The 26990-nt window shown below is 42.3% G+C and overlaps 1 protein-coding gene across 4 annotated transcripts in view; it reads left to right on the top strand.

The window, feature by feature from the left end:
* LOC147029374 (triple functional domain protein-like) overlaps positions 1-26990 on the top strand; it is a 497357-nt gene that overhangs the window by 148316 nt on the left and 322051 nt on the right. For all 4 annotated transcript variants that reach the window (XM_085872379.1, XM_085872381.1, XM_085872378.1 and 1 more), the window contains one exon: positions 19782-19856. In XM_085872379.1, the coding sequence (XP_085728505.1) occupies positions 19782-19856 (75 nt within the window). The remainder of the gene's footprint in view (positions 1-19781; positions 19857-26990) is intronic.

Below are 26990 nucleotides of genomic sequence, written 5' to 3'. Positions count from 1 at the left end.
GGGGGCGGGGTTCAGGAAGGAAAGCATTGAATTTGAAGGAGGGGGTTTGGGGTGGATTAGCGGGGGTCGAAAAGATCGTGGTTTTGGATGGGGGAAGATGAGAGATGGTGGTAAACAGCTGTTTTGAAGACCTGGAAGGAAGAGTGGGATTGAAGAGAGTGTGGGAGTTTGTTCCAAAGGTGGGAAAAAAGGAATGAAAGAGTGAAGGTGAGCAGTGATTCTTGATTTTGGTAGTTTTACCAGAAGAGGGTTGCTGGCAGACCTTGAGCACCCTGTGAAAATGTGGGGGGGGGGTGTTAGACATATCTCGGACAGAACACAGGGGGGGTTGATGCCAGAGAGCAGACTGAAGAAGAGAGACCACCGACCTGCCTGCAGTGAGAGACACAAAGACTCAGCCACATCGTGGGAGATACCAATGATCCTAAATGTCTTGGTTTAATGTCCAAGTATTTAATGTCTGAAGTCTGATTTAATGTCTGATTAAGGAAGGATTTCATGTCTGAAGCGATGACGGATTCCATCACCTTGCTCATGATTGGGAGAAGGCTGATTGGTCTGTAGTTGCAGGAATCTGTTTTTGCACCTTTTTTATGCAGAACAGTCATGCTTGCTGATTTCCAAGCAGATGGCAGATGACGTTGAGCAAATGAGAGTGTGAATAGAACAGAGAGGGTGAGCAACAGCTGGGTACTTCTGGGTAAGGTGGGTACAGAAAGCGACTGGTTGGGGACACAAGATTTAGAAGCAAACCCTGAGTTTAGGCATTCAGCCTTTTCACGTGCAGTATCAGCAGTGCGGCCATTTGAGGTAATGTGAGGGGATGGAGGGGGAACATACACCAGAAACAGATTTAACTAGATGCCACCAGGATTTGGAGGAGGGAGAGAGGTTTGAGAGTTCAGACTTGAGCTTCGAAAGATGTTTTTTTCTGGCTCTCCTGAGGGTAGATACACACTTGTTCCAAGCTTTATGGAAGGAACTGAGATTACCCTCCATTGGGTTTGCTTTCCCTGAGGCAAAGGCAAGTTGTTATAGGACAACTGCCTCACCACAAGCTTCAGTGAACCATGGGTGGGAGGAAGGGGAGGACAACTGGAGATGAGAGGGGATAAATCTGTGCATGAGGGAGAGCAAGTTTCTTTGAAAGAATTCCCAGGATGAGTTGATGTCTGAGGAAGTAGAGATGGGAGACTAGTCTAGAAGTTTGATGGCTGCTTGAAGACCCTGCCAGTCGGCCTGAGTGAAATGCCAGACTCGATGGCACTGAGGTGGTTCTCTGATAACAGCCAGAGAGATGTCTACTTTGACAAGCATGTGGTCAGATGAACCGATTGGAGTGAAGGAGGAACAGCAGATATTTTCATGGAAATCGGTCAAAATCAGATCCCGAAGAGGTGGAGTGCCGGTTGAGATCCGGCTCGGGAAGTTTACAGATTGAGTCGGTCCCAATGAGTCACAGAAGTTCTTTGCTGAAGTGCCATGGTAGGCGAGGGAGGTACCCACACCCAGCCAACTGGCATGATGGCAATTGAAGTCACCACATATGAGGAAGAGAGAGTTGGGATGAGAGGATAGAAGTTGGTCTATGTTTTTGGATAGTGAGATGTAAATGAGTCATCGCTGTTTGGTGGATGGTACAACACACTTATAAACATGAGTTGGGAGTGTAGGGGAAGCCGTAGTCAGAGGTATTCCTGGGGGTGTGGGGGAGAGAGGGCAGTGCATGGTGAGTGAGGAATAGTCTTTGATGAAGAGAGCATCTTCACCACCAGGACACGGATTAGGTCTATCATACCAGAGGAGGGAGTAACCAGAGAGAGATACTCGGGAGTCAGAGACGTCTTGAAGGAGGAAAATTTCTGTTCAGCAGATTATTTTGGGTTTGTCAGTGGTGACCTGTTTGGAAAGATCTGTCCTGGATGAGCGAAGGTCCTGGATGTTTGAGGTCCACGCTGTTGAGGAAGAGGGAGTGGAGGAGGCTTTGGGTATAGGGGAGGGGAGTCCTGGGGTTGGACAAGGGAGGAGGGGGAGAGGTAAGGATGAGGGTGGAGCAGGGAGGTAAGGAGGCTAATATTTACCATCGCAAAACTAGGGGGGAGTGTGGTGGGTGGGGGGAAGGAAGGACGAGGGAGGAAAGGAGGCCAATACTAACCATAACAGAATTGCTGGCAGAACTCCCATCCACGATTTCCACACTGTCTAACCAATGGAGGAAAAGACGATCGGACAGGTTGGAAACAACTTATGTATGATTTTGCAAAAGCAGGTATTTACAAAGCACAAACAGTGTCACAAAGAAAGATCTTACTACTAACATGTAAGCCCCTTAGTCAGTCATCTTATCACAAATCTACTCACATAGGCACCTCAAGCATTCCAGGAGAAGGCAAGAAGAAAGGTTGATTGAGAGAGAGAAGCGCAGTGGGTAGGGTATGGTGTCGACCCCAGCGTCACCCATACGTGAGCCGGAAGGCTCACATGATAATGAACAGGGTGTGCGGTGTGGTGTGGGTGAGTGAGAAGTGTAGGTGAGAGATGCAGTGTATATGGGTGCGTGTAATGCGAGTTCTAAAAGTATCTGTTGTGGACTCTGTTGACACTGCAAACGCAGGTCAAGTCAATGAGGTGTGTGCGCTGGAAGGTGCAAGGATGTAGGATGTGTGTAAGATGTGTCGGGAGAGAAGTCAGTTCTGGGGAGAATCACTGGTGACCCTTTTAATGTTCAAGTGTTTGTGGTTGATTCTACAAGGTCCATAGGTACTGTCTGTGGGGAGATGGGGACCCCACCTGGGAGCCCCCCGTATCTCACCACTCCGTTCGCCTGCTGCTCTGCACCCGTCCCGCTGCGTTCCCAGCGCTCGTTCCGTTTGGTTCACCAGGCACTGTGCTTGGTGTGGTTTCCCTCGAAGCTGCCCTCGAACCAGATAACCCCTTGAACCAACTGATCTCTCAAACCACCTGTCCTCTTAAACCAATTCCACTCGAGCTTTTCTCTCCCCTTTTCAGAACTGGACACAACTCTGCTCTGAACTGCTCTGCCAGAGATCTTATCACACTCGTTTCTGTCACCTCTGTGATCCAGTCATCACTATTTGTTCCAGGGATGCGATAGGCGGGGCTGCTGGTACGAATGGCAGCGCTGGCTGCACGGCAATAACAATGCTGGTAGGTCTGGTGGCTTGGTGTTGCTGTGATAAACATGTTCGATGTATGCTATTGACATGTCACTGTATTTGTGTGGTTCGTGGCATGTTTTGTGGAGTGAATTGTTACGTGGTTGGAATCTGTAAAGAGATGAGGGTATGAGAATGGAGTCTGTTCTCCATTCCTTATTCTCCAACTCCATACTCAAACACTTATTTTCAATGCGGATGGTTCTAACTGCCTTCATAGTGCATCTTTCCCTTCCACCAATATAAGGGGAAGAGAGAATTTAGCTCAACTAGCCTGGTGTTGGCGCAGTGGTTAGGGCAGCGGCTTGGGATCCAAAAGGTCCTGAGTTCAAGCCCCGTTGGGCCACTGAATTAATACACCAGGGGTTGACTCAGCCTGTCATCCTTCCGAGGTCGGCGAAATGAGTACCAGTTTACTGGGCCGGTGTATACCCCGGTTAAAATAGGTGTACCATATCCCTGGGTCGTAAGAGGCGACCAGGGTTGCGTCAGGAAGGGCATCCGGCGTAAAACATGTGCCAAATCACTGTGCGGATCAAACGGATGATCCGCTGTAGCGACCCCAAATGGGAGCAGCCGAAAGAAGAAGAAGAAGAAGAAGAGAATTTAGCTCAACAAAATTGCTGCAGATATAACTACACTCGGGAGCCTTGATGTGGTGGATGTGTCTCCTCGGGGTCTTCCGAAACCGTAACGATATGTAGAGCAAAAATAAAACTTTTTCATTTTCCCAATTTATTTTATATGCTGTACTTAAAGGTAACTGATATTAAATTGACTTTCAAAGAAATTACAATTATTATCCACCTTTTTTCACACTTTTAACTTCCCAGAAATGTTTATTGGGGAATAGCACCACAAAAGTGAAAATATCCTAAATTTTCCACAGTACTGTAGATCTGAGTCAGACTCTAATCCTGTTATGTTTTTTTTTTTTAACTTTATTGTCGTTCTCTGCTTATCCTTTATTACACTGCGTACCTCCCTGCTCAAGCACCCTTTCTGCCACACCCTTAACACCTCTTTCGGCCACACCCTTAACACCTCTTTCTGCCACACCCTTAACACCTCAATGGAGTTGTGGAATTTTCTGATTTGTTCTATTAACCGACTTCGTGTAAATCCTATTTCTCAATTTGTAAGAAACAATTAATTCAATGTCTACAACGAAAAGTACATTTGATCAGAGAACTTTTATTCGCGGTACCACGGAGTCCAAAGCACTGAGATGTAAACATCCCAATGATTTGCACTAAACTAAGATTACATTTCCTGGCATTTATATGCTTTTGTGGGAGTGGAGGAGTCTGATAAGCATGAGGCAAATGAACTCCAACTGCAATACATGCCCACTGGGTGAAAGAGAATGACATAATCATGGCAAAAGTTGCAGTGTTATCAACCAGGTCACTTTGTTTCATAGTTAGACATTCCTTTTATCAACATTTAGGTCAAAAGACTCTTGGGTAAAGGGAAACATAACTGACAGCCGATTCGACTATAGCATAAAAATCAAATTTATAAAGCACCAGCAACAATTATAATTGAGAGTACATGAATATAAATTTGTTTTTTTCTTCCACAATCCCCCCTTTTTTCCTATCAGGAAAATTTGTAATCAGGAAAATATTACACATGATCACCATACCCCATTCCTAGAGGAGAAAAGATATCCGTAACACAAGTTCAATCAACAATGGCAGCGAGTGCTCATATCAGAAGAAAGATGGATGACGACCATTTGAATAGTGTCTCAGCCAGGTTAGTGGGTGTATTTCCATTTAATTCATGGCCTGTTCATCAGCATGTGTCACAAATCCAAAAGACATGCTACCCGAGGCCAGAAGATAAGCAGCCTGTCAGGGTGTAGATAGAGCAGCGCCCAACGGGAAACACAGTCGAGGCACTCTTTGAGCTGCAGAGAAGGTAGATCTTGGCAGGTACGAGCTTGGGCCCGACACTGGGTTGAAGGAGATGAAAAGGACTCGAGAAGTGACTCAGAGCTCCAGCCCCATCAAAGTTTGGGCTTTGTAGCAGCAGTTTGCGCAATCAGGTTTGATTCACCAAGCGAGCTGTACATGTTGGAGGCAGCCGCGATGGCTGCACGAGCCCCACCCGCACTATTGAATACATGTTGCAGATGACTCGCCGTGTGGACCTTCAGGGCCTTCGTTGTGCATTGTGCAACCACGGCAAGTTCACGATGTATCTGCAGAGCAGCAATTTGTGAGTGTGGTTGAAGACATTCCTCCAGGCAGGCACGACGCATGCTCTCTTTCTCTTTAACATGCTCATCTTATCTTATCAGGAAGGGGGTAGTTTCATGATCACGTGTTGAATGACCAATCACCCAAATCTGGGTTCTCCCCATCGTCCAATCTTTCTGTGGAAGTTCTTCCAAAGCTACATAAGACGAAATTGTATACTGCAGAGTTCAACTGCTCTCAACACTCCGAAACAAAATCAAGGTTAAGCCTCGATTAAACACCAATCAGTAAACGTCATGGGCTCATGTATTTCAATAAGACTGGCAAAGGTTCTTACAGAAGCATTTAACTTGCATTATATGTTATATCAATATTTTATCCCTTTCCTTTCTTCATTTTTTTTTCCCGCACCTAAATGACATGCGAAAATATACAGAAATCTCAGTTGTATGTACACTCAAAAACATTCATCAGATTTGCTATTTCCATGTAGAAAGGGCAACAGTCTTTATCAGGGTTCCAATTTGCAATCAATAATTCTTTTCACCATCCTTCAAAATGAAAATCCCTTCTAGTCAAGAAAAATACCATTTTAACATTTGCAATCATTTTAACATTCATATCTGCTAAACAATTCACAGTTTCATTCACAAGCAGTTCCAGAGCAATTGCCATTATTTATTTATTTATTTCCAGCTAACTTAGCGATTTTGTACCGATGAAAGATGGTCAAGTCAATGTTAGAAATACCTCAACTTACTTCAGTAATGTACAATAAGTACCACTTAATCAAAAATCATGCACCTGTCCAATTAATCAGAAAACATAAAATAGGTAATATTTAAATTGGCTTGAAGCGTCATTGCACTCTTTTCAATAATACATTTCTTACATTCTGACCGATTTAACATTCATTTCACATGTTCATGCCTTCTGTACTCCGCATAATTCTGGTTTATCGTTTGTTTGTCTTTTTACAAATTGTAGAGGCATTTTACTTAAATTACAGTCAGGCCAGTACCAGCTCCGAATCAGTGAGAGCAATACAGTTACAATATATGGTACAATTCCGAATTCCATTAATTTATTTCATAATTGCTGTTGGTCTAGCCACTCTTCCAGTCATTCTGCATTATGGTTATGTAAATATCATGTTGCTTTCTCTCGTATCTTGATTTTAACTTATGATTCCTAATATGTAATATTGACCAATTTGTCGATCAATTTAATAACAGAGACCCTCTTTCAATATTTTGTAAGTACCTCAACTTAATATATTATCTCGATTCAATTCTCTAACTTTTTCCTACCCTCAATCAACAGATTAACAAGTTCCATAGCTACAGTGATTGACAATATATCAATCAATCACTACAAGTTATCAATAACCTTACTGTGATATAACCAATCATTCACATCTGTCCCAAGTTATTGGTTCAAAGATACGGACTCAAATTACTCCGCAAATTTCGATTCATTGAAGAAGAAGTTAAGAAAAAAAGATGAGGAGAATACTCCGTCACTTGAAGACCCCAATGCATTTAAATTAGGATTACGAGACTTATATGATAAAAGGTTTCTCAATTTGTAATCTCAAAACAAAAGTTGATATTAATTATAACCAAAATAAACATGATGGTTCGAATACCATGATGAATTGTCATGAAGGAGAAGACGCAATGAACACAAAAATCATGTGCCTCCAGCGTTCTCAATTAGTTCCCTTTTTTTTTTTAAATGAGCTTAGCTTCGTCTGAAAGTAATTAACACAGTTACCAGACACAACCTTCACCAGTTACCAACTGTTCCCCATGTTTATATGTCGACATGACCACAAGTGTCACTTGTTGGTCCTATTGACCATAAGAGTATCCCCATCACTACCATACAGGTCAAAACACACTGGTGTGCTAGGTTATTATAATTCACAAAATAGATCCCCAAAATAATTCAAAGCTAGGTTGCACATTCTTACATTAATTCACAGGAGTAATTAAACAAGAGTAGCTTGGCTATTATTTTAGTCATAGGGTGATTCTTTTGGAAGTCTTTCTCGGGCTCTCAGCTCTGCAAACTCCCCCGTCGTAAGAGTTCCACGCCGCTCAGCCATGACATCGAGTTGCCGAGCTGCAGACCACACTTTGGCTGAAGAGCTTTCATTTGGGATCATTTAGGAACAAAGCTTGACAAACATGGTGACAAAATTTCTCCAAACAATTGAAACAATACCAAATGCTAATGTTGTTTAATTAACCTGATGAGCATCCATTTCTTTCATGGTCAATGGAGCTGATATATCTCAGAAAATAATGTGTTAACCTCTCTCATCACCAAAACAGCAACATGCTGCAATATAACCAACACACATACACTAGCCATCTAATCACATCCTCTGACCTTTTAAACACAAATCCATTCATTTATCAAAACAAATAAATACAGTTTAAACCTCTGTTTTAAACAGGTGTACAAAAATTGTCAAATCATTTGTCAAAGTTGAGTCATCAGGCGAATAGCATCCAATCTCGCTTAAACAGCTTTATGGTCTATCATCGTGACAATAAAAACAATTTTTTTTAATCAAATCAAACGATTCATGAATTAATTTGACAAATAGAGGCACAAATAAAGCCACCAGAGATGTTTTTTGGGGTTTTTTTTTTTTGCTTTCTGCTATTCGTGCCGGAAGCTGACCTTGGCAGACAAATGTGCCAAGGAGTGTTGTGATAAGGCTTGCACGATTGTGTGTTCAAAGAGCACCAGACAGCCAGTCTGCACCTCGGAGGACTCAGACAAAGAGCCATTAACATAACATTCACAGACTAATGAAGAGAGCATGCCTCGTTTAACGTCCATCCGAGGGATAATTACTTGATCACTCTCTCCCGGAATGCTGGTGGAAGGTTATAAATCCTAATTCATCCCAAGGTACCAAATCATACACAACTACTTTACAAATCACTTTAAAATCATTCCAAATCATATTTCTACATTTTGATCACATTTTAAGTACAATGGTTACGATTCAAATCAAAATTTTGGAAACATTTCTCACACGCATGTACATTTCAACACAGTAGCCCCCACCCTCCAAATTGTACCGTGGGTGAAACACACACACACACACACACACACACACACACACACACACACACACACACACACACACACACACACACACACACACACACACACACTTGAGAGATGTTTTGTTTTTTATTTATGACAACGGCACTCGCATTTTGGGGTCATTTTTCCCCCCTCTCTGGGGCATTATTTCCCCCCCCCCTTGAATCCGCATATGAATTGAATGGGGATTCAGTATCCATAAATCTCTTCTCGCAGTACAAACAGCTGCTTGTGAGACCTCACCTTGCCGGGCTGAGTAAGTAATTAGAGGATTTTTGTCTCATAATTCTGGTGATAGCAAGTCTCCTAAATGGACTTCACTTCCAGAATATATTTTGCATTCACAATTGTCATTTCACAATTTATCCAAAATCACTATGGCTTTTAAATAAAACGTCAACACTTGCTTCAGCATCTATCCGAGGCAGGGAACACACATTTATCCTTCCCTGCCGGTAAAGCACAGACATTCCAGTTTCGTGACCTTGGTTTTTATCAGCACGAAGCAAGTGGCCCCAAGCCAAAGTGGTCTCATCATGAGCCAGTTCTTACTTGTTGCAATATCATGAATTACAAGACATTCATGTATGACATCGTACAGTAATCTTCAGTTCCTTATTGAGCTCACAATCGCTTCCAATTCAGATTTTCACCAAGATTGAATTCACACACACACCTCTCAATCCGGTCCCAAAACACTCTCAAGCATGCGCTCTGAATCAACATCGCGTGAGGAGTCAGTCGTCACCGTTTTTCCTCTGGAATCGACGTGTGCACTTCACCTCATCCAGAGTCTTCACAGTCTATAGTGATGACCAATCATTATCTCCATTTCCGAACTAATGCATTCCCATAAGCTTCACAGGTCTCAATATACAATGGAGCACGTTTTATTCCAGTGAAATCTACTGGACTCGCACACGTTCCATTTCAACACTCACTTAGTACCACATGCAGATCAATGCGGATCAGTGTGCATACAAATCAGATATGAATACAAACATGCAAGAGTTCCAGGTTGGAACACTCAACTTGCATTCTTAACATAAAACTCAACCTTTCCAATCACAAAGCATTCACAAATCCGTCCAAAGAGGTAACTCAATGCAAAACTATAGGATTTACGAATCCGTAACACCTCCACACAATACAATGCAACAGTTTCACAGCAAGCAAACTTCCAGTGAGTACAATGAACAAACAGAAATCCAAACAGGTAACTCAAACATTCATAACACTTATTCATTCTCCCACTTGCCCATTCTCCTTGCTCATTTACCTGAGTCGAAACTCAGTTTAGCCTCCGTCTCAGCATGATGCTGTTCAATCAATGAACTACAATGGGTCACACATAGCATTAAATCCTTTACATCTTTTGTTTCCCAGCCGATACACACTCGATTGACCTCGTCCTGCAATTTGGCTGCCAACCCGTTGATTAACGCATGAGCGAACGGGATACTTTCTTCATCTTTAACCCAGAGTGACGCTGACACACATCCCGTAACCGCTCTAGGCAATCCAACGGATCCCCGGATGAGCGTTGTTTGCACGCTTGTATTTTCCCCCAATCTGCCCTGCATGGCGCTACCTTGGTCACCGTGTCAATGAGCTTGTTGACATGTTCTTTGAGCTCGTTTCGGGTTCCGGGCGCTTCACTTGGCCATCCCACGATTGGTTTCAATTGTGAGCTCGTTTCGGGTTCCGGGCACTTGTCGCTGGCAATGGCCCTTAACTCGGAACCCCATGGCCGATATATTGCTTGCACGCCTCTGGCCCCCGGGTAATCTCGCAATGGGAACGTACCTAACAGTGCCTCTTCATTTTCTTCCTTCGCAGCCTCCAACGTGGCCTTTCTGGACCGGGTCTGCACTCCGACCCTGTCACCAAGAGGAGCCCTCTCTTTGCGTTGTGTCTGCACTCCCTTCCTCTCCACACTCTCCATAATCTCCTCTTTTGGTATTCCTCTTCTGGCTCCTCGTTGATGCTCTTCCTGCATTGTACCATCATCTCCCTCTGCGCCTGCTGCGCCCGGTTCTTCGTCCTCGAGAGACGGCGGTGTTGGAACTATGTCTGGAATGGGCTCGGGCCACCTATCTGACTCCTCTCCATCATCCTCGAACTTGACAGGGGCAGCTCGCTGTTTTCTCTTTGATTCATTTTAACAGCCGCGTATTTTTGACCCTGTCTCGACACTCCTCCATCCAATCCATGTACGCTCCCCAATGTACGTGCCTCGAGGCCTTCTTGGCCTTTCCTTTCTCCTCCAGCAAAAGTACCATTCTCAAGAAAAGGCAATTTACTGTTCATAGTCCAAACGCCCCAATTTGCGACGTCTCTCACAGAATCAGGTACGTATTTATCGAACATATATCTTGTGCATGTCCCTCTGCGTGGCCTGGGGCAGGTTGCTTCGTTATACCCAATCTCATCACTCTTTAACAGCATTTCCCATCTTTCAAACCCCACGTCACAAATACCATGAAATATGCACTTCATAACCTCAATCCACATAACACATAACAATCACACTGCACAGCGAGCTGGGTCTCAAACCCCTCTCTTTGCGGAGGTGGGACTCCACCCCCTTCCCTTTGGCCAGAGGGGATTGGCCTTTTCCCAAATGCCTCTGCTGTACCCAGTACAGCACCGTGAGCCGAGTACCGAACTCACTCAAGGTATGGCGAAGACTCGAGCTTTCCGTGAAGAGATCCCTGATCTCTGTTCAGCCCCGAAGGCTTAAGCGGTCCAGAACCGCAAGGTCCTCTCAGGCCTATCAATAAAAATTATATGACATGTACTTTCCTTTGTCGATGTACGTTACCCGCTAAGAACAGGCCCGCCACCAGGGATGGGGCGAACGCTCTCCACTCACCTTCTAGTCTGTGATGCTCATGCATTCGCCGTTCCTCCGGACCATGGACTGCCTCCAGGGATTTAGTACATCCGAGTCACGGCACCAATTTGTTGTGGAATTTTCTGATTTGTTCTATTAACCGACTTGGTGTAAATCATATTACTCAATTTGTAAGAAACAATTAATTCACTGTCCACAACGAAAAGTACATTTCATCAGAGAACTTTTATTCGTGGTACCACGGAGTCCAAAACACTGAGATGTAAACATCCCAATGATTTGCACTTCACTAAGATTACATTTCCTGGCATTTATATGATTTTGTGGGAGTGGAGGGGTCTGATAAGCATTAGGCAAAATAACAAACTGCAATACGTGTCCACTTGGTGAAAGAGAATGACATGATCATGGCAAAAGTTGCAGTGTTATCAACCAGGTCACCCTGTTTCATAGTAAGACATTCCTTTTATCAACATTTCAGTCAAAAGACTCTTGGGTATAGGGAAACATAACTGACAGCCGATTCGACTATAGCATAAAAATTAAATTTATAAAGCACCAGCAACAATTATAATTGAGAGCACATGAATATAATTATTGTTTTTTCTTCCACAGAGTATAATATTCCGACTCTGCACCGTACACATTTACTCCTTGAAGGTTGCACATTTCTCTGATGCAAACGGCCCACTAATTAAATTTACCCAATTTAAAGGCTCCCAAATCACTTTGAATATCCACAACGTTTACTCTCCTAAAATTAAACACCCTTACACCACTATTTCAACAATAGAGTTGCGCTTACTACGCTGTGATCATTTGTCCCCAGATGTTCTCCCACCTCCACCTCTTCCAACATACTAAATGTGTGGCTTTCAAGACTAAATAGAAGTCCTGCTTTCTTATAGGTGTAAAACAAACACTAAATTAATAATATAAATGTTGAAAAAACGAAAACTTCTCGTAAAGAAAATTTGTCTCAAGTTTGGCCAAACATTTTATCAAAGTTGGACAACTTCATCCAACCCCATCAGGAAGTTATACATGATACTTCTCAAAGCTTGTGCATTCAAAATTGTGACGTCTGTATTTATTCCACTTTTTAAAATCCATTACAAGTACAATTTTATTGAGCATTTACTCTTGGATTGTGGTTTCCAGATTGCCGTTTAGCTTACCGGCAATTGTTTCGTTGTAGTTTTAAGAAAAACTTTTAATGACGTTCAATTGGCAATGGACCAACTGTAATTTGTTTCATTTATCTTTGCTCCTCTTCAGGGAGATTACTTGTGTCATTTTAAACACGAATGCCATTCAACCAAATATGATCAGGGAATTTTTCATTTTCTTTTTGAAACAACAGGGTATGCCAATTTTTTTTTAAAAATCCAATATTGTCGTTCTGGTTGTTGTTCTTTCAGTTGGGGTGGTTTTCCTGTTGATGACAGGAAGTTAACCATGGTTATGTGTACAAACCTACTGATTAACAAATCCACCAACCAGGGTTAGGCCTATGCTGTCTTTGAAACCCTATGTAAGTCAGATTCACTGCTTCTGAAAGAAGAGGGTACATACTCTGTGCAGAGCGTCGGTGCTGCCGAAGCAGTCTCCTGGGCTATTGGGCACAATCCTGGACGGGTCGCCACTCGGATGGCTCAATCATCCCAGCAAGCTGTTACTCATTCAGCCGACCTTGGAAGGATGACAGGCTGAGTCAACCCTACCTGGTGTTAATTCAACGAAAAAAAACAGGATTTGAACTCACCACGACCCTAGAATCCCAATCCCACCAGCCAAACCATTAAGCCAACACCAGACAGGAAGGGAGAGGGTGAGACGATGGAAATTCATGAATCGATCCCATTGGTGGTTTCTTGAGGTTTGAGCTAAGATGACAATCCAGACAAAATGACAGCCATTTCAGAATTTGTTCCTTTCAGGTGAAATAGGCCATTTCAGTCAAATAATTTGAATTGCAAAACGGAACTGGTATTTGTGAGCGTTTTATTTGAGTTCCTTGCATTGTCTGTCTTGAGTTCAGATGAAGCTCCTCCATTAGCCTTAGATACTGCAGAAAAACAAATAAGTCAATGTTCTGTTGCAATACATGCTTTGCTAAAAGTTTTGAATCATATTTACATTTGATTGAAGATGTTGTATGTCCAACTGTTGGTCCAACACACGTGAATCTTCAGCGACCGTGTTCTGTCTTACTCTTCCATTGACAGAGATCCTGAAATCGATACATGTCCTTTGTGCTACAGATAAATCAAAAGCACTGCCACTGCATTTCAAACTTGTTGCTCTAAAAAGCAGAATTGGTCTTCATTCATATGCAGCACAAGGTTGTGGGGTGGCATCATTGGCTGAGGGCATGGCTGTGCCGCTGATTCAGTGCCCTCTGCTGATGATAGCAGGAATTTGGAATTTGTTCAGGGTGCTGGCGATAACTTCTTCCTCTTCGTGAAGTACACCGTGCGATTATCAACATCCACCAATGAATGCTGGCAGATGGGACGCCCACTTGCCGTCCATCCGAGAGACGGCACACACATTGATGAATCACCCTGCTTGTGAAACACCGGGATGACAGTTTATAGCTGGGTCTGGATTCAAACTAAGGCTAGACAGCCAAGAGGTGGTTTTGTGTACCTCTTGGCCATTCTGTCAGCCCATCATCATAATTGATGTTTCAGCTGTTACTTAATTGCAGAATAACAGTGAAACATGTCAAGACTTCCAACAGTGAAATATAGACATTTGGACCTTGCAGTGTGTCAACGAGAAACCGATTGTTGCAAGGATACAGAAATCAATGATTCGTCCCAAAATTGTTTTGAATGGCGGATTTACGACTCCACCATTCATGATTGTTCATTCATTCGGAATTACTCCGACTGTCCAACTCCATAAATACAGTGAAGTGTGTGACAGACATTTTAACTGACCGTCTCACCTCTTGTTAAACCTGGTTTTGATCTTCATCCTTTGGTTGAGCTCTTTGTAAAACCCTCTATATTATATAACACATCCTATCAGAGAACCCTTTGGAAGAAGTATTTCGAAGAATGAGCTGTCTTTGCAGGAAGTGTGGCTTTGTGGGCATTATGACATGGACCCAAGGCAACACGAGTTACCCCACACACATGAAGTGAGAAGGGGAGTTGAGGAATCGGTTCACTTCTGTCCGTTTGTTTCAGTTTATGGTCGAGTTTATCAGTTTATGGTCGAGGAACAATTAATTTCAATCCATGTATATACTTGAACACTGCGTGGGGTAAGGTGTTCTAGGAATTGTATTGTCTAGTTTTTCAAGTCCCACGATGATTAAGGCACACCATTGTTCTTGTAATAAGTTTTTCACCAAAAAGCAGAAAGTCAGAATGTGTAAGTGTCATTGTAATGATTTTAGCCCGTTTGCCATGCAGCATGTAGAGAACATTATTTGATAATTTTTAGGGTTTTTTTGTTTTTGTGTTGTCGTCAAGTTTAGTTTAAATACAAAGCAGATGCGGACGGGCTTTGCATCGCCGGATGCTTTGTTGTTCCTTGTATTTTCATTTGCTTGAACTTGTGGTAGGTCAAAACAAGCATGCAGATAGCTCATCGAGCTGAATTATAATGTTGCTCCACTGTATGTGATCATGTTTGTGCCAAAATTCACACCACAATACATATATTCGTGCCAGACATGCTGGAGGCCTTTGTGACGTAAAGTACTTGAATCGTAAGATGTAGAAACATACCAAATCTGGTTTTGATCTTAGTTTTGATCCTGTTACCAGAGTGACGACTGTAACCTATTGACCTTTCTCACATCATCTGGTGTAACATTACACGAAAATGAGAACACCGTATGGAGAACCCATCAGAAATTTGGGGAAATTTTCCACCACTTTGAAGTCGGAAAAACACCTGTTCCGCGACATGAAGGTGTAACGTGAAAGGTTTTTGAAACATTCACTGTGTGCTAAGTTTTTAGAAATATTTGTTTCTTCTTTACGTGTGACTTTTTACTTTGTTAAGGTTTGATTCAAAATACAATTCGCACTGAAAATCGGTTTTTAGCTTCTAATTCAGCCATTCCTTCAGAAAGTCATGACATTGATTTGAATAACTCGATGATGGCCGAACGTGGAAGCTCATGTTTCGAACTTGTGTTCTGCAAAATAATTTATCATTTTCATTGAGTGTGCAGTGTGTCTGAAATATAATAATTTTAGACAAACAGTGATGGGAGCGATTACTGAGAAAATAAAATCTATACACCTGTGTGTGTCTGTACATCTGACGATGGGGTTTCAGAATGTGGAATGGAGTCCTCTCAGGTCGCACTCAAAGTATCCACCTTCATTTCGGTAAGTGGTCACGATTCATGGACCAAGTTGTGACGTTTTCTTTTCTTAAAGTTTTGTGTCGAGGGCTAATTTCAGGATCGTTACTGAGCACAGGACAGCTTCCAACTGTAGTGCGTTTGTTATAATATTCCCAGGAATGGTTCTTCATCATCATTTGGCATTCTTCAGCTTCCATGATCTTTTCACTTCATGCTTGAGGTCTTGGTATTTGGTCATTTTCTTGATTTCTCCATCGTTTAGTCCAAAATCACTGGAATTTACACCTCAATTAGTAATGCCTTCTTCTCTTTTTATTTTGTACCCAAATCTGATATGTTGTCGCAACGCTTTGTTTTTGATGTTCACGCTCGATGGGATCATACGGTCGTACGTGAGCGGTCAGTACTTCAATGTTTTGAGTGATTGTTTTTGGTTCATGTTACCACAAATTTTCTGGAACTGGGACATCAAAGTTTTTGCAGATGTGCCAGCGGATTACTTTACAAACTCTGTTGCATCTTTGGATGTACAGCTGTTCTGAGTTATTATTTTATTTTTTCGTGTTTATCCTCTCTGCCTCCCCTCCCCCGTCTCACCTGATACCTGCCTCCTCTCTTTCTCCCCCCCCCCACCCCCTTATTGTCCCCATCAGTGAAGCAATGGGTTGTATTTGCTAGTTAGTTACTGTTGAAGAATGAATACAGCAATTAGTTACGTACCATTGGAATGTATGTCTACTAATTCCGTACTCGTGAATTGTGAGTATGTCTATTAATTACGTACCATTGGAACGTGAGTGTCTCAATTATGTACGATTGGTAAGTGACTATGTGCATGGATTACACACTATTGTAACATGAGCAGTTCATTAATTCCATATAATCTATATTATAAAATCAAACAACACTGTGTTTGTTTGTCCTCAACCGAACCGCGTTGTTTACCATATGGTGCTGCATGTGGTGGTCAGAGAGGGTATTACAAGTCAGCTATGGATAAACTTGGTGATTATATTTGCGGATGCTTTACCAATGGTGCTTACTGATGCTAACTTGTGACTCACTGATCCTTACTGATGGATAAATTACTGATTATTATGCTTTCCTTGCTAATGCTTACATTTTGAGCAAATTGAACAAATTTAATTTGATGAGTCCTGTTGGTTTGCGACACAATAACGCTCACCACACAAATATCTATCACGGTTTATTGTACCACAACATCTGCACTATAAAAGGAGCTGTGCATGTGTGCATCCGTCCATGTGTCCGGGTTCCACCTATTGGATGGATGGTTCGCCTGACTCCACCCACAATTTCTATACTACGGCTGCCATTTTGGTGCTGACTGCTGTGCAAAGTTGTCAGGTTCCCAATTGCCAAGTCCTTCCTGTAAATTTTCTCTTCAGTGTTAAACGAACAAAGCGACAGTTAAAAGGATTTTGAGCCAAGAGGCATCACGGGCTTTGTGAAGATAGGCCTCAGTGACCAAGGCAGCATTTTGTTGTTTTTACACCACCCAGATAACGATGCGACATTCTGTCAAGCAGTGATTTTACTGCGGAGGTTACGCGGGTCCAATTGTGATTATTTCCGACTATTTTCTCTTGAAATTGGGAGTTGGACAGGTGACTCGGGCAGATGTCTGTTGACAGCATAATCAGAGCGTGGAAAGTGTTAAATATGTTGCTCTTTCAATGTGGCAATGTCTGTTGCAATGTGGGGATGGGTGGGAGGTGGGCAGGACTTACAGTGTGGGAGGAGGTTGAGAAGTTGTCAGAATGGCATATGTAAGCTTACTCACAGATGAACAGGCGAGGTGTGTGAGAAGGACGAATTGATTTGATTTTGGTGAAGATCTGGATACGGATCTGAGAATTTATACTTTTTAAATGTGATCCTTCACCATTGAGAGATGTAGCCAAAAGTGATGTGTTTATATGTATATGCATGTATATACTGTGTGTGTGTATATATATATATATATATATATATATATATATATATATATATATATATATATATATATATATATATATATATATACATATATATACATATATATACATACATATATATATTTAGCAAGATGATTCAAAAAGTTGTGGCCGAGTTGTGACAAAACAATGTGGATGAGTTGATTCGGTGATAAGAACAAGCTGATTCGATTTTGGTTCAGGTGCGGATCTATATCCGGCCTATTGATAGCATACAAAATGTAACTGCTCAGCCTGACAGAGGTACACGCTCGACCAAGTGCTGTTAAAGTTGTTGTTTTTTGTTGCATAACAGGTTACGATATTTCATCTTTTCCCCAAAACAATGAAAAGCTTTTTGTACCAGTAGCATTGTGTGATTATTCATTCCTTGGTGTAGCTGAAAACATGAACATACAGCAAATCTTGTCTTGAAGCAATGCTAATTCTGTCTGTCAGCTTGTTAACCTCATCCGTTCCTGAATTGACGGGAGAGGTGACTGCAATTGGTCGATGTGTCAGAGTCACGTGAATTCGCACGTAAAACTACTTTAACATGGATTGTTCATTTTCAGAGCTAATGTAATCTTTATACCCTGGTGACGTCTGCAGTTTTTGTGTTTTTGTCAAAATTGAAATTTCAACAAAGTGCTTCCTCGCTGATGGACTTTTTGGTAGCTCGTTCGTGTTGCTGCATTTGAGTCTGGGGAGTAACTGCTAAAATATATCTGTCCGGGTTCTTCCCAACATCTTTGTTCTTTGTTCCTTTCGCATTTCTTTCTAATTTCTATTTTATTTTGTTTTATTATCATTATTTTTTTTTTGTAATTCTCTTTATTCATTCTAATTTTTGCTTTTTCTTCTCTTTCATCTCTACATTCCCCTCTTTCGTTATCTATATCTTGTGAGAAGTGAAGTATTGCAGACATTTTTCTGTGAGGCTCACTTGGCTGCGCTTGGATACGTTTAAAGGCAGTGGAGTTGCAGCTGAAACCCGAATCCTATCCAGGTTCCTCCTGATGACACCATCTTTGCTCTTTACTTCTTTGGATTCCTTCTTTGTCTTCCATTTCATTGCCTAGTTTAACTATAACAAGTGGCAAATGTATATATTCTGTGCAGCTTCCATTTCCACAGCAATTATTTTCAACGAAACAATTGCAGCATTTCTCTCAGATATTCCAGGGCATCTCAGAGCAGTTCCGCGTGCCCAGACAGCTTTAGTCACATTTGAGCTGACAAGGCGAGCTTATTGGCTGAGGTGTGCTGCAAGGCCTACAGACTTGTCTTGTGCAGATGTGCTGTAATCTATATTCTTCAGGGAGGCCTTTGTCATATTTGAACTTTGAACGTTTTGGTCTTTAAGCCATTCTTTACTCATTCATTATCCCCACTCTTTTTGAAAAAAAAATGCGGGATATTGTAATCGACTCTGTCTATCTATCTGTCTGTCTGTCTGTCTGTCCTATATCTCCTAAATTGCTGAACAGAAATTCAACAAACTTGGTAATTTTGAAACATTTTAAAATTAAACTTTGTGTATGAAATCCACATTTGGGGACATGAAATATGTAATGATTTTTTTGGATTTGACCCACGGGTTCATGCCTATGGGATGGAGACCAAGGGTCATGAGGGTCAAAATGAGGAAAATAATTTTAACTCAAAATCTGATATTGGATCATTCCTGGTTGAACTTTTTTTTTTTTTCCATCCTTTAACTTTGCTTGAGAAAGTAAGTGTGGGATTTGCGATGGCGTGTCATCGACTTCGCTCTAGTTTTAATTTGTCTTCATTCTTGAGCACCTTTTTGTGATAATACGAATGCGTGCACACGCACATGGTTTGGCCACAACACACATCTGGAAAGGAAAGAAGGGAATTGTGAACTGCCGAAGATACAGTTCCCTTTTTTCGAGATTAAGTATTTTTTACAAATGAATTAATAATGTCAAAATGCAGTTGCTTTGTGATGTCTGCCAGTTTTGTTTGATTTGATTGATGAGTGATTTCCATTTTAAAATGAAGGAGATGTTTTATAATTGCCTTTTTATGAAGACAAGCATTGTTGAGCCAAATATAATTTTGTGTGCTTTTCAGGATATCGAAAGAATGATGATTTGAAGGCTGCTGACTTGCTACCCATTTTGAAGGAAAAGGTGGCCTACGTTTCAGGTATTCAGTTTTCTTTTTTATTTTATAGTAAGCTTGTCTTCCTGTTTTGAAATGTCATTGACTGCAACCGGGGATACGTCCAGAAATTAGAGGAAAGGGTGAAAAAAAACAAGATCACGTGATAACAATGGCACTGGATTGCAAGATGGGTGAACATCGTTATCTTATACATGCACTGGAATATTAGACGCGTTGCATTGCTGAGAGAAATACCAATTTTTGCTGTGATGGCTAATCAATAAGGCAAGAATAAAAAGGAATCCTTGGAGTGCGGGGATAACCAACGTCACAAGTTGGTGTTTGCAGTTTCGCCACATGTTCCCATCCACCCATGAGAAAATAACAAAAACAAAACAAACTTATTCTTCTTCTTCTTCTTCTTCCTGTTCGGGGTCGCCACAGCGGATCATCCGTATGATCCGCATAGTAATTTGGCACATGTTTTACACCGGATGCCCTTCCTGACGCAACCCTGGTCGCCTCTTATGGCACAGGGATATGGTACAACTATTTTAACCGGGGTATACACTGGCCCAGTGCACTGGTACTCACTTTGCCGACCTCGGAAGGATGACAGGCTGAGTCAACCCCCTGGTGTATTAATTCAGTGGCCCAACGGGGATTGAACTCAGGACCTTTTGGATCCCAAGCCGCTGCCCGAACCACTGCGCCAACGCCAGGCTCATATATATATATATATATATATATATATATATATATATATATATATATATATATATATATATATATATATATATATATATATATATATATATATATATATATATATATATATATATATATATATATATATATATATATATATATATATATATATATATATATATATATATATATATATATATATATATATATATATATATATATCATATATATATATATATATATATATATATCATATATATATATATATATCATATATATATATATATATATATATATATATATATATATATATATATATATATATATATATATATATATATATATATATATATATATATATATATCATATATATATATATATATATATATATATATATATATATCATATATATATATATATATATATATATATATCATATATATATATATATCATATATATATCATATATATATATATCATATATCATATATATATATCATATATATATATATCATATATATATATGAGGAGTGCCTGTGAATATATATATATATATATATATATATATATATATATATATATATACATATACATATACATATACATATACACACATACATATACATTTTTTTTTTATATATATAATACCAAGCTTACACACTAAAAACTCGGCTCGCCATCACACGATCCCGATGAAATTGCTGTGGCACTTAGCGGACATGCCGACAATGTTTGGGAAGTCTTGGCGCTCCATAGTACCACTTGCATTTTGCACAATGCGTATTTTTGTCATTCCCCGTGTACGGTCTGTCGTCTGCTACCAGCGATGTTGTACTGCTGTCCCGTGCATGTGCACGGGTATCACTAGTGTATATATATATATATATATATATATATATATATATATATATATATATATATGTATATATATATATATATATATATATATGTATATGTGTATATATATATTATATGTATATATATATATATATATATATATATATATATATATGTATATGTGTATATATATATTATATGTATATATGTGTATATATATATATATATATATATATATATATATATATATATATATATATATATATATATCAAAAGGCTCAGAAAGGAAGAACGACTCAAATGGAAAAGAAAATGGAGCCAGGAAGTAGGACAGCACAATAATGTGGGATGTGTGACATCACCACAGGGAGGAATGTTCGTGGTGCGGGACTTGATTGACATCACTCGTCGGATGAAACGACAATTAGAGCAAACCCTGGTGAAGGAGACATTGAGGGAGCAAACGGGGTTGTTGACGAATGAAACACATTTTGAGCAGGTCCGGCATGTGGAGCTGACAGCCCCAGAGGAGTGTGGCGAACTGATGATGAGCAACCTGCTGGAGAGAAGCGACCGGACAGAGGTGACTCTGGAACGAAGCAGGTACATGGGTACATGCATACATGGTGCGGACGATGAGCTTAAGTTAGGTATTAGATTTTATGTTAATGAGGAGACTCTGTCCGATGGGGTGCACGTACGCGTGACCCCTGAATGTGTGTGTGGAGTGCCTGTGAATGAATGCTGTGAGCCCACAGTCCAGACTACAGCACCGGTGTGTGCTGCCATGGCCGAAACGTGTGTGGGTACTCACGTGGCGGTCGAGAATGTAACCCTGGAGTGCGAGGCAGTTGGTCAGTACACAGGCAAGGTTGAAGGTGTGGAATATGAACACATGACCTTGGAATGTGTGCAGCCTGCTGTGTGTGGGAGTCCTGAGCGTGGAATGAGTGGTGACGTAGGAAATAGGTTCGAGGTGCAAGGGGAAATAGAAATGCCTCCAGGACAGAACTTGAGCCAAGGGACGGAAACCATAATGGACAGCTCCGCATGGGTTCTTGCAGAGTTAGAGGTGCTGCATCCAGCTGCAGGCTTTAGAAATTAGATTTTAATTTCTCTCTCAGCCTCACAGGAACTTCGGGGTAGAGTGCAGATGAGTAGCAAGCCGCACTGGCATGTGTAACATACTCCCCGTACCCATTTTAGAACAGGAAGAGGCCAGCAGCAACACTGCCATGTGTCACTTGGTCTTCAAACCTCTCTGAGGACACGAGGGGTTCAGCTAGTTGAGTGGGGTTTATCTGTCTTCAGGTAGTTAGAAGAGGGTGAGGCCACTCCCCCGATTGGGGTTTACCTGACTTCCGTGAACCCTGGAGAAGAGGAGGGGGTGGATCACAACCCCAATTGAGACGTGACCCCTTTGAGCCATGGCGGAAAGGCGGCGGGGTCATGTAAGGGGTAATGAGGGATTCCTTCTCTCACTCCCCTTCCAATGAGCCAAAGAAGCAGGCCATATTGGGATGTAAAAATTTGGATTGGAAAGTATATCGAGAGTGATTGTAAATTGAGAGGCTGACAGAAGGGATGAGTGGCACGAGTTGATCTGGGTGATTATTTAAAAAAAAATAAAAAAAATTGTGGAGAAATCACAGGCAGAGCGTTAAACACACCTGAAGCAAGTGGATGACAGAGTGGCTTTTTTGAGGAAAGACTGAAATGCCTGGTTAGAACCATGCAGAGGTTCCATGGGGCTGGTGAAGAAATTTTTATGTTTTGTTTAAATTGTTGGAAATAAACGATTATGGCAGTATGGAGGAGGCCAGCGGACGACGGACGTAGTGACAAATTGATTGGGGTTTGATAAAAAAAAGTGTATCAGTTAAATTTGATGACCAAGTGGGATCCGAAGGACTGGTGTGTTTTTTGTTTTAACATAAAAGTGAAAGGTGTTGGATGGTGTTGTGGACTGGGTGTGTGGCTCTGTGGAATGAATGACTAAAGTGTAGGGGTGAATGGTGTGATTGTGCGAATGAGGAGAGTGAGTGCAAACAACGTACCCTGTCAGGAGGAGTCTCCTAACCAAGTTAGTGTGGGTTAGGGGGACTTAGAGGATTTGACATGGATTCCGGTTGCTGTTCCATCATGCAGGCGGACTGCTCGTGGTCGGTGCAGGCCAAGGTATGGTGGTACTGGCTGGGAGTGTGACATGGTATTGGAAGTTCGTGAGTTGGGAGAGAGGGCACCAGGGCTTTGGGGGCTCCTGGCAGGTGAAGGCTGCCAGAGATGCCAGGAGAGCACAGTAGGTTTTAGTGCAACTCGCTCACACAGTAGGTTTTAGTGCTCGGAGAGCACAGTATGGGGCGAGAGAGCCACTCCTTATTTCGGAGCGCCAGAAGCACGCTCAGGTGCACCCCGAGGTCGCTGGGTGTCCCCCACCCCCTATTGGGAGCAGCCAAAGAGGCCTAGTAGTTGTCACACTCCCCAGCTAGTGAGTTATGCCTGGCACCACCAAATGAAAAAAGACAAATAAGGGCTTTGCCCAGGTTTAAAAGAATGGAACAGTTTTCCAGGTTGGGAAAAATTGGTCATTAGGATCATTCTAGCCATAGCAGGGTTTTGTTTCATTGTTTAGAGTTAACAGTAAATGGTTAGGTTCGATGGACTCTCCTCCGCACCATTCATGCATGACACCTGGTACGAGTAGTGTTGATGGGAAAATTTGTGAACAAGGGCCCGGCTTGGTGACCCTCTCCAAGTGCCAGAGAGGCCACCAGTGTGTCATGAGCACACACCCACGAAGATAACTGTTGATTAAGAAACACACCATTCTGTCCGAAAAAAAAAAAGGGGGGAAAATTTTTTTATTAAGACCATAAAAAAACAAGTCCTGCCAAAACAAGTCAGGCAAGGAAGGGTAATGGTACTCTCCATCTCACCTGGTCTGAGGTCATCACACCCACTTGTGCCCTCAAGAACACCTCGAAACTGCATTTGCTTACCATCGATATCACCTTGCCACCATTGCTGTGTCACCTGCTGTCCAATGCAGGGCTTGTTGACTGCTGCTGCTCGTGAGTAGGCCATTTCAGCCGAGAAGTCATTTTGTGGGCCATATGGGCCAAATAATTTTTGTGGGCCATTGAGGCCAAAGTGCTTTTGTGGGCTGTTGCGGCCGAAGATTCATTCCATTTTATGGGCTCAGTGGGCCGAAGAACTCTCTGTGAGATTAGGCCACTGGACCGACTGAACTCACCTGGTGAGAGGCCAATAGGGCCAGGAAGTGAGGAAACCCTCAGGGTTGAATAGACAATACTGCCGGGAGGGGGCATGAAGGAGCGAACACGTTAGGGAACTTTGAACCTTTGAATGTCCTGCTCCTATGCAAATATTGGTGGTAAAAGTAAAATTGAATGCCATCCCATTCAAATCCATAATGAGAATGTTAGGTAGTGTGCGTAGAGTGTGAATGTATTTGTTAGATGAGTGATCCGACACATGATGGTAGGGACATGCCAATCTTACTGTGACTGGTTTTTGGAGTTAAGTGCTTCCCATATTGTGGGTTAGAGTAAGTAGGAGATTTGTGCTGTATGTTAGACAGGGCCATTACCATGGGCTGCCCCAAATGGAGGCTCAGGAGAGCCTTGGGAGAAAGGTGGTCGTCGTGTTGTGGAAATGGGCCCTTAGTGGGTTACTAAATATAGGATTAGCCCAGATCCCCCCTTAAATGCATGTTTAGCCAGGTTGTTTGGTAATCGGACGTTACATGTGTGTCGGGAGGTGTACCGAGGGGTGCCTTCTTTTTTCCTTCCCCCCTTATAACGAGCCCCCACCCAGTGCCCTGACAGAGTCAGTCAGCAAGATGTGCCAGCAACCCATTGGCGGAGAGCTGTGGCAAACTCGAACGATGGACGAATCACGGGTCCCCAGGGGTGGTTGTAAAGGCCCGCCCCAAAAAGGCAAGAGAGGAACTGCCTTTGTGAATCTGCGATCTGCGTTATGAGGAGTGGCTTGGCCGACTGTTCCTCCTCGGCCATGGATCCAGCCTGCAGGTGATCCACAGGTTCATCCTGAGTCCAGCCACGGGGCCTCTGACTGTCCTTACTCCCTGGACAGCTCGACACGTCTTTTCATCCCATCGACCCACCTGCAGAGTCCAACACCCAGATTTGGCCTGGTCTGGTGTACAGGCCAGGCCTGGATTTGCATACTGGACCTTGTGAGAAACCCAGCTGGAACACAGGATCTTTAGCTCATGTGCCATCAACCTTACAGGGGCTGGACGTGCCGAGGCTGGTGCGTGAGTGGTGCCAACAAAAGGACGTCGTCATTGCCATTTTGCCAAGCGGCATGCACGAGCAGTGCCGATAGGAGTACGAGCACCATCTTGCCATGCTGCGTGCTCAAGCTGAGTGCTCGAATCTGACGACATGGGCTTGTCACGAGCCGCATTTGTGCCTCACACACCTTATACCTCTCGTCCATGAGGCACCACCAAGTACTCTGTGTCTTGTGTGCATGTAGTCCAGGCCTCAGGCTTATTTTGCTAGGGCTCCCTTCGAAACCCGTATCCGTAGCTCCCGAGGCAAGAGCGGGTTAAAGATTAATTATATTATAACGTTCGTGCATGCTTTGCTTGTGTCGTGCTCCCCGATGTGTCCCCAATAAATTTGGCTGATTTATACGAGATTTGCCGCCTTGAATTTATTCTTGCCGCGCTCAGGAACAATCGCTCGATTTGCATTTAAAACCAAACTGGCTACGGACTGGCAGACTTCGCTTGGTCTCTGATCAAACCCAGTCTGTATCCGGGGTCTATATCCCCAACTGGTAAGGCACAGGGGTGCTTTGAAATCGTGATCTGAGGCGCGTGACCCGAGACCTGTGCCGAACTAGCCGGTGTTATAACCCCTGAGACGCCGCTGAATGTTCAACAGTAATGCGTGCAATGGGAAATTACCGTCAATCACACATGCATTGACTGTAGATGGTACATCAGATGTTACTTTTCCTTCCAGGGGCGCGGTCGTCATCCCTTGTTCAATCGAATGATCGGTCTCCTGATCATGTGATGAGATCATCTCCACGTCTGAAAAATGTTGACATCGCTGCCTTAATTTCTATCAAATTTGCGTCCTATAACGGACCGATACATCGAATGTCTAATCAGCTAAAAGTGTCACATTGTAGATGAATTTAAGATGATGAATATCCATCATCTCATGGCCTGAAACTGAGCATTTGGAAATTTCCATTCAAATATCATCACCTACATTATCGATGAATACACCAAAGTACTCACCTCCTTCGTCTGAATCCATTACCATTTGGAGAGTCGATAGCCAGAGAATCGTAGTCTGCAGTGCGCTGCACCCTCGGAAGTCACCACAATCGACAAAAACACATGTTCATTTGAGGTGGCTCTCTGGCAGAACCTGCCATTTCAGCGATCTCATCTCAGACCTAAAAAGTTTTTGTGCCGCCACCAATGTTTAGTTTTGGTTTAGGTTGGAAACTACGCGGTTGTAAAAAAAAAAAAAGGGAAGTAGTTCTGTTTTCTGCTGGGCGTTCAACAATGGGGTTGCGCCGAACAACTTTGGTTACAGTAAAGTTACCATTGGTTAGCGTTA

This window comes from Eptatretus burgeri, chromosome 3 (assembly GCF_056783735.1).
Source record: "Eptatretus burgeri isolate ZD-2024b chromosome 3, Ebu_testis_v1, whole genome shotgun sequence".
Lineage (NCBI taxonomy): Eukaryota > Metazoa > Chordata > Myxini > Myxiniformes > Myxinidae > Eptatretus > Eptatretus burgeri.
The sequence above is the reverse complement of the archived record's forward strand: the minus strand, read 5'-3'. Positions and strand labels throughout refer to the sequence as shown.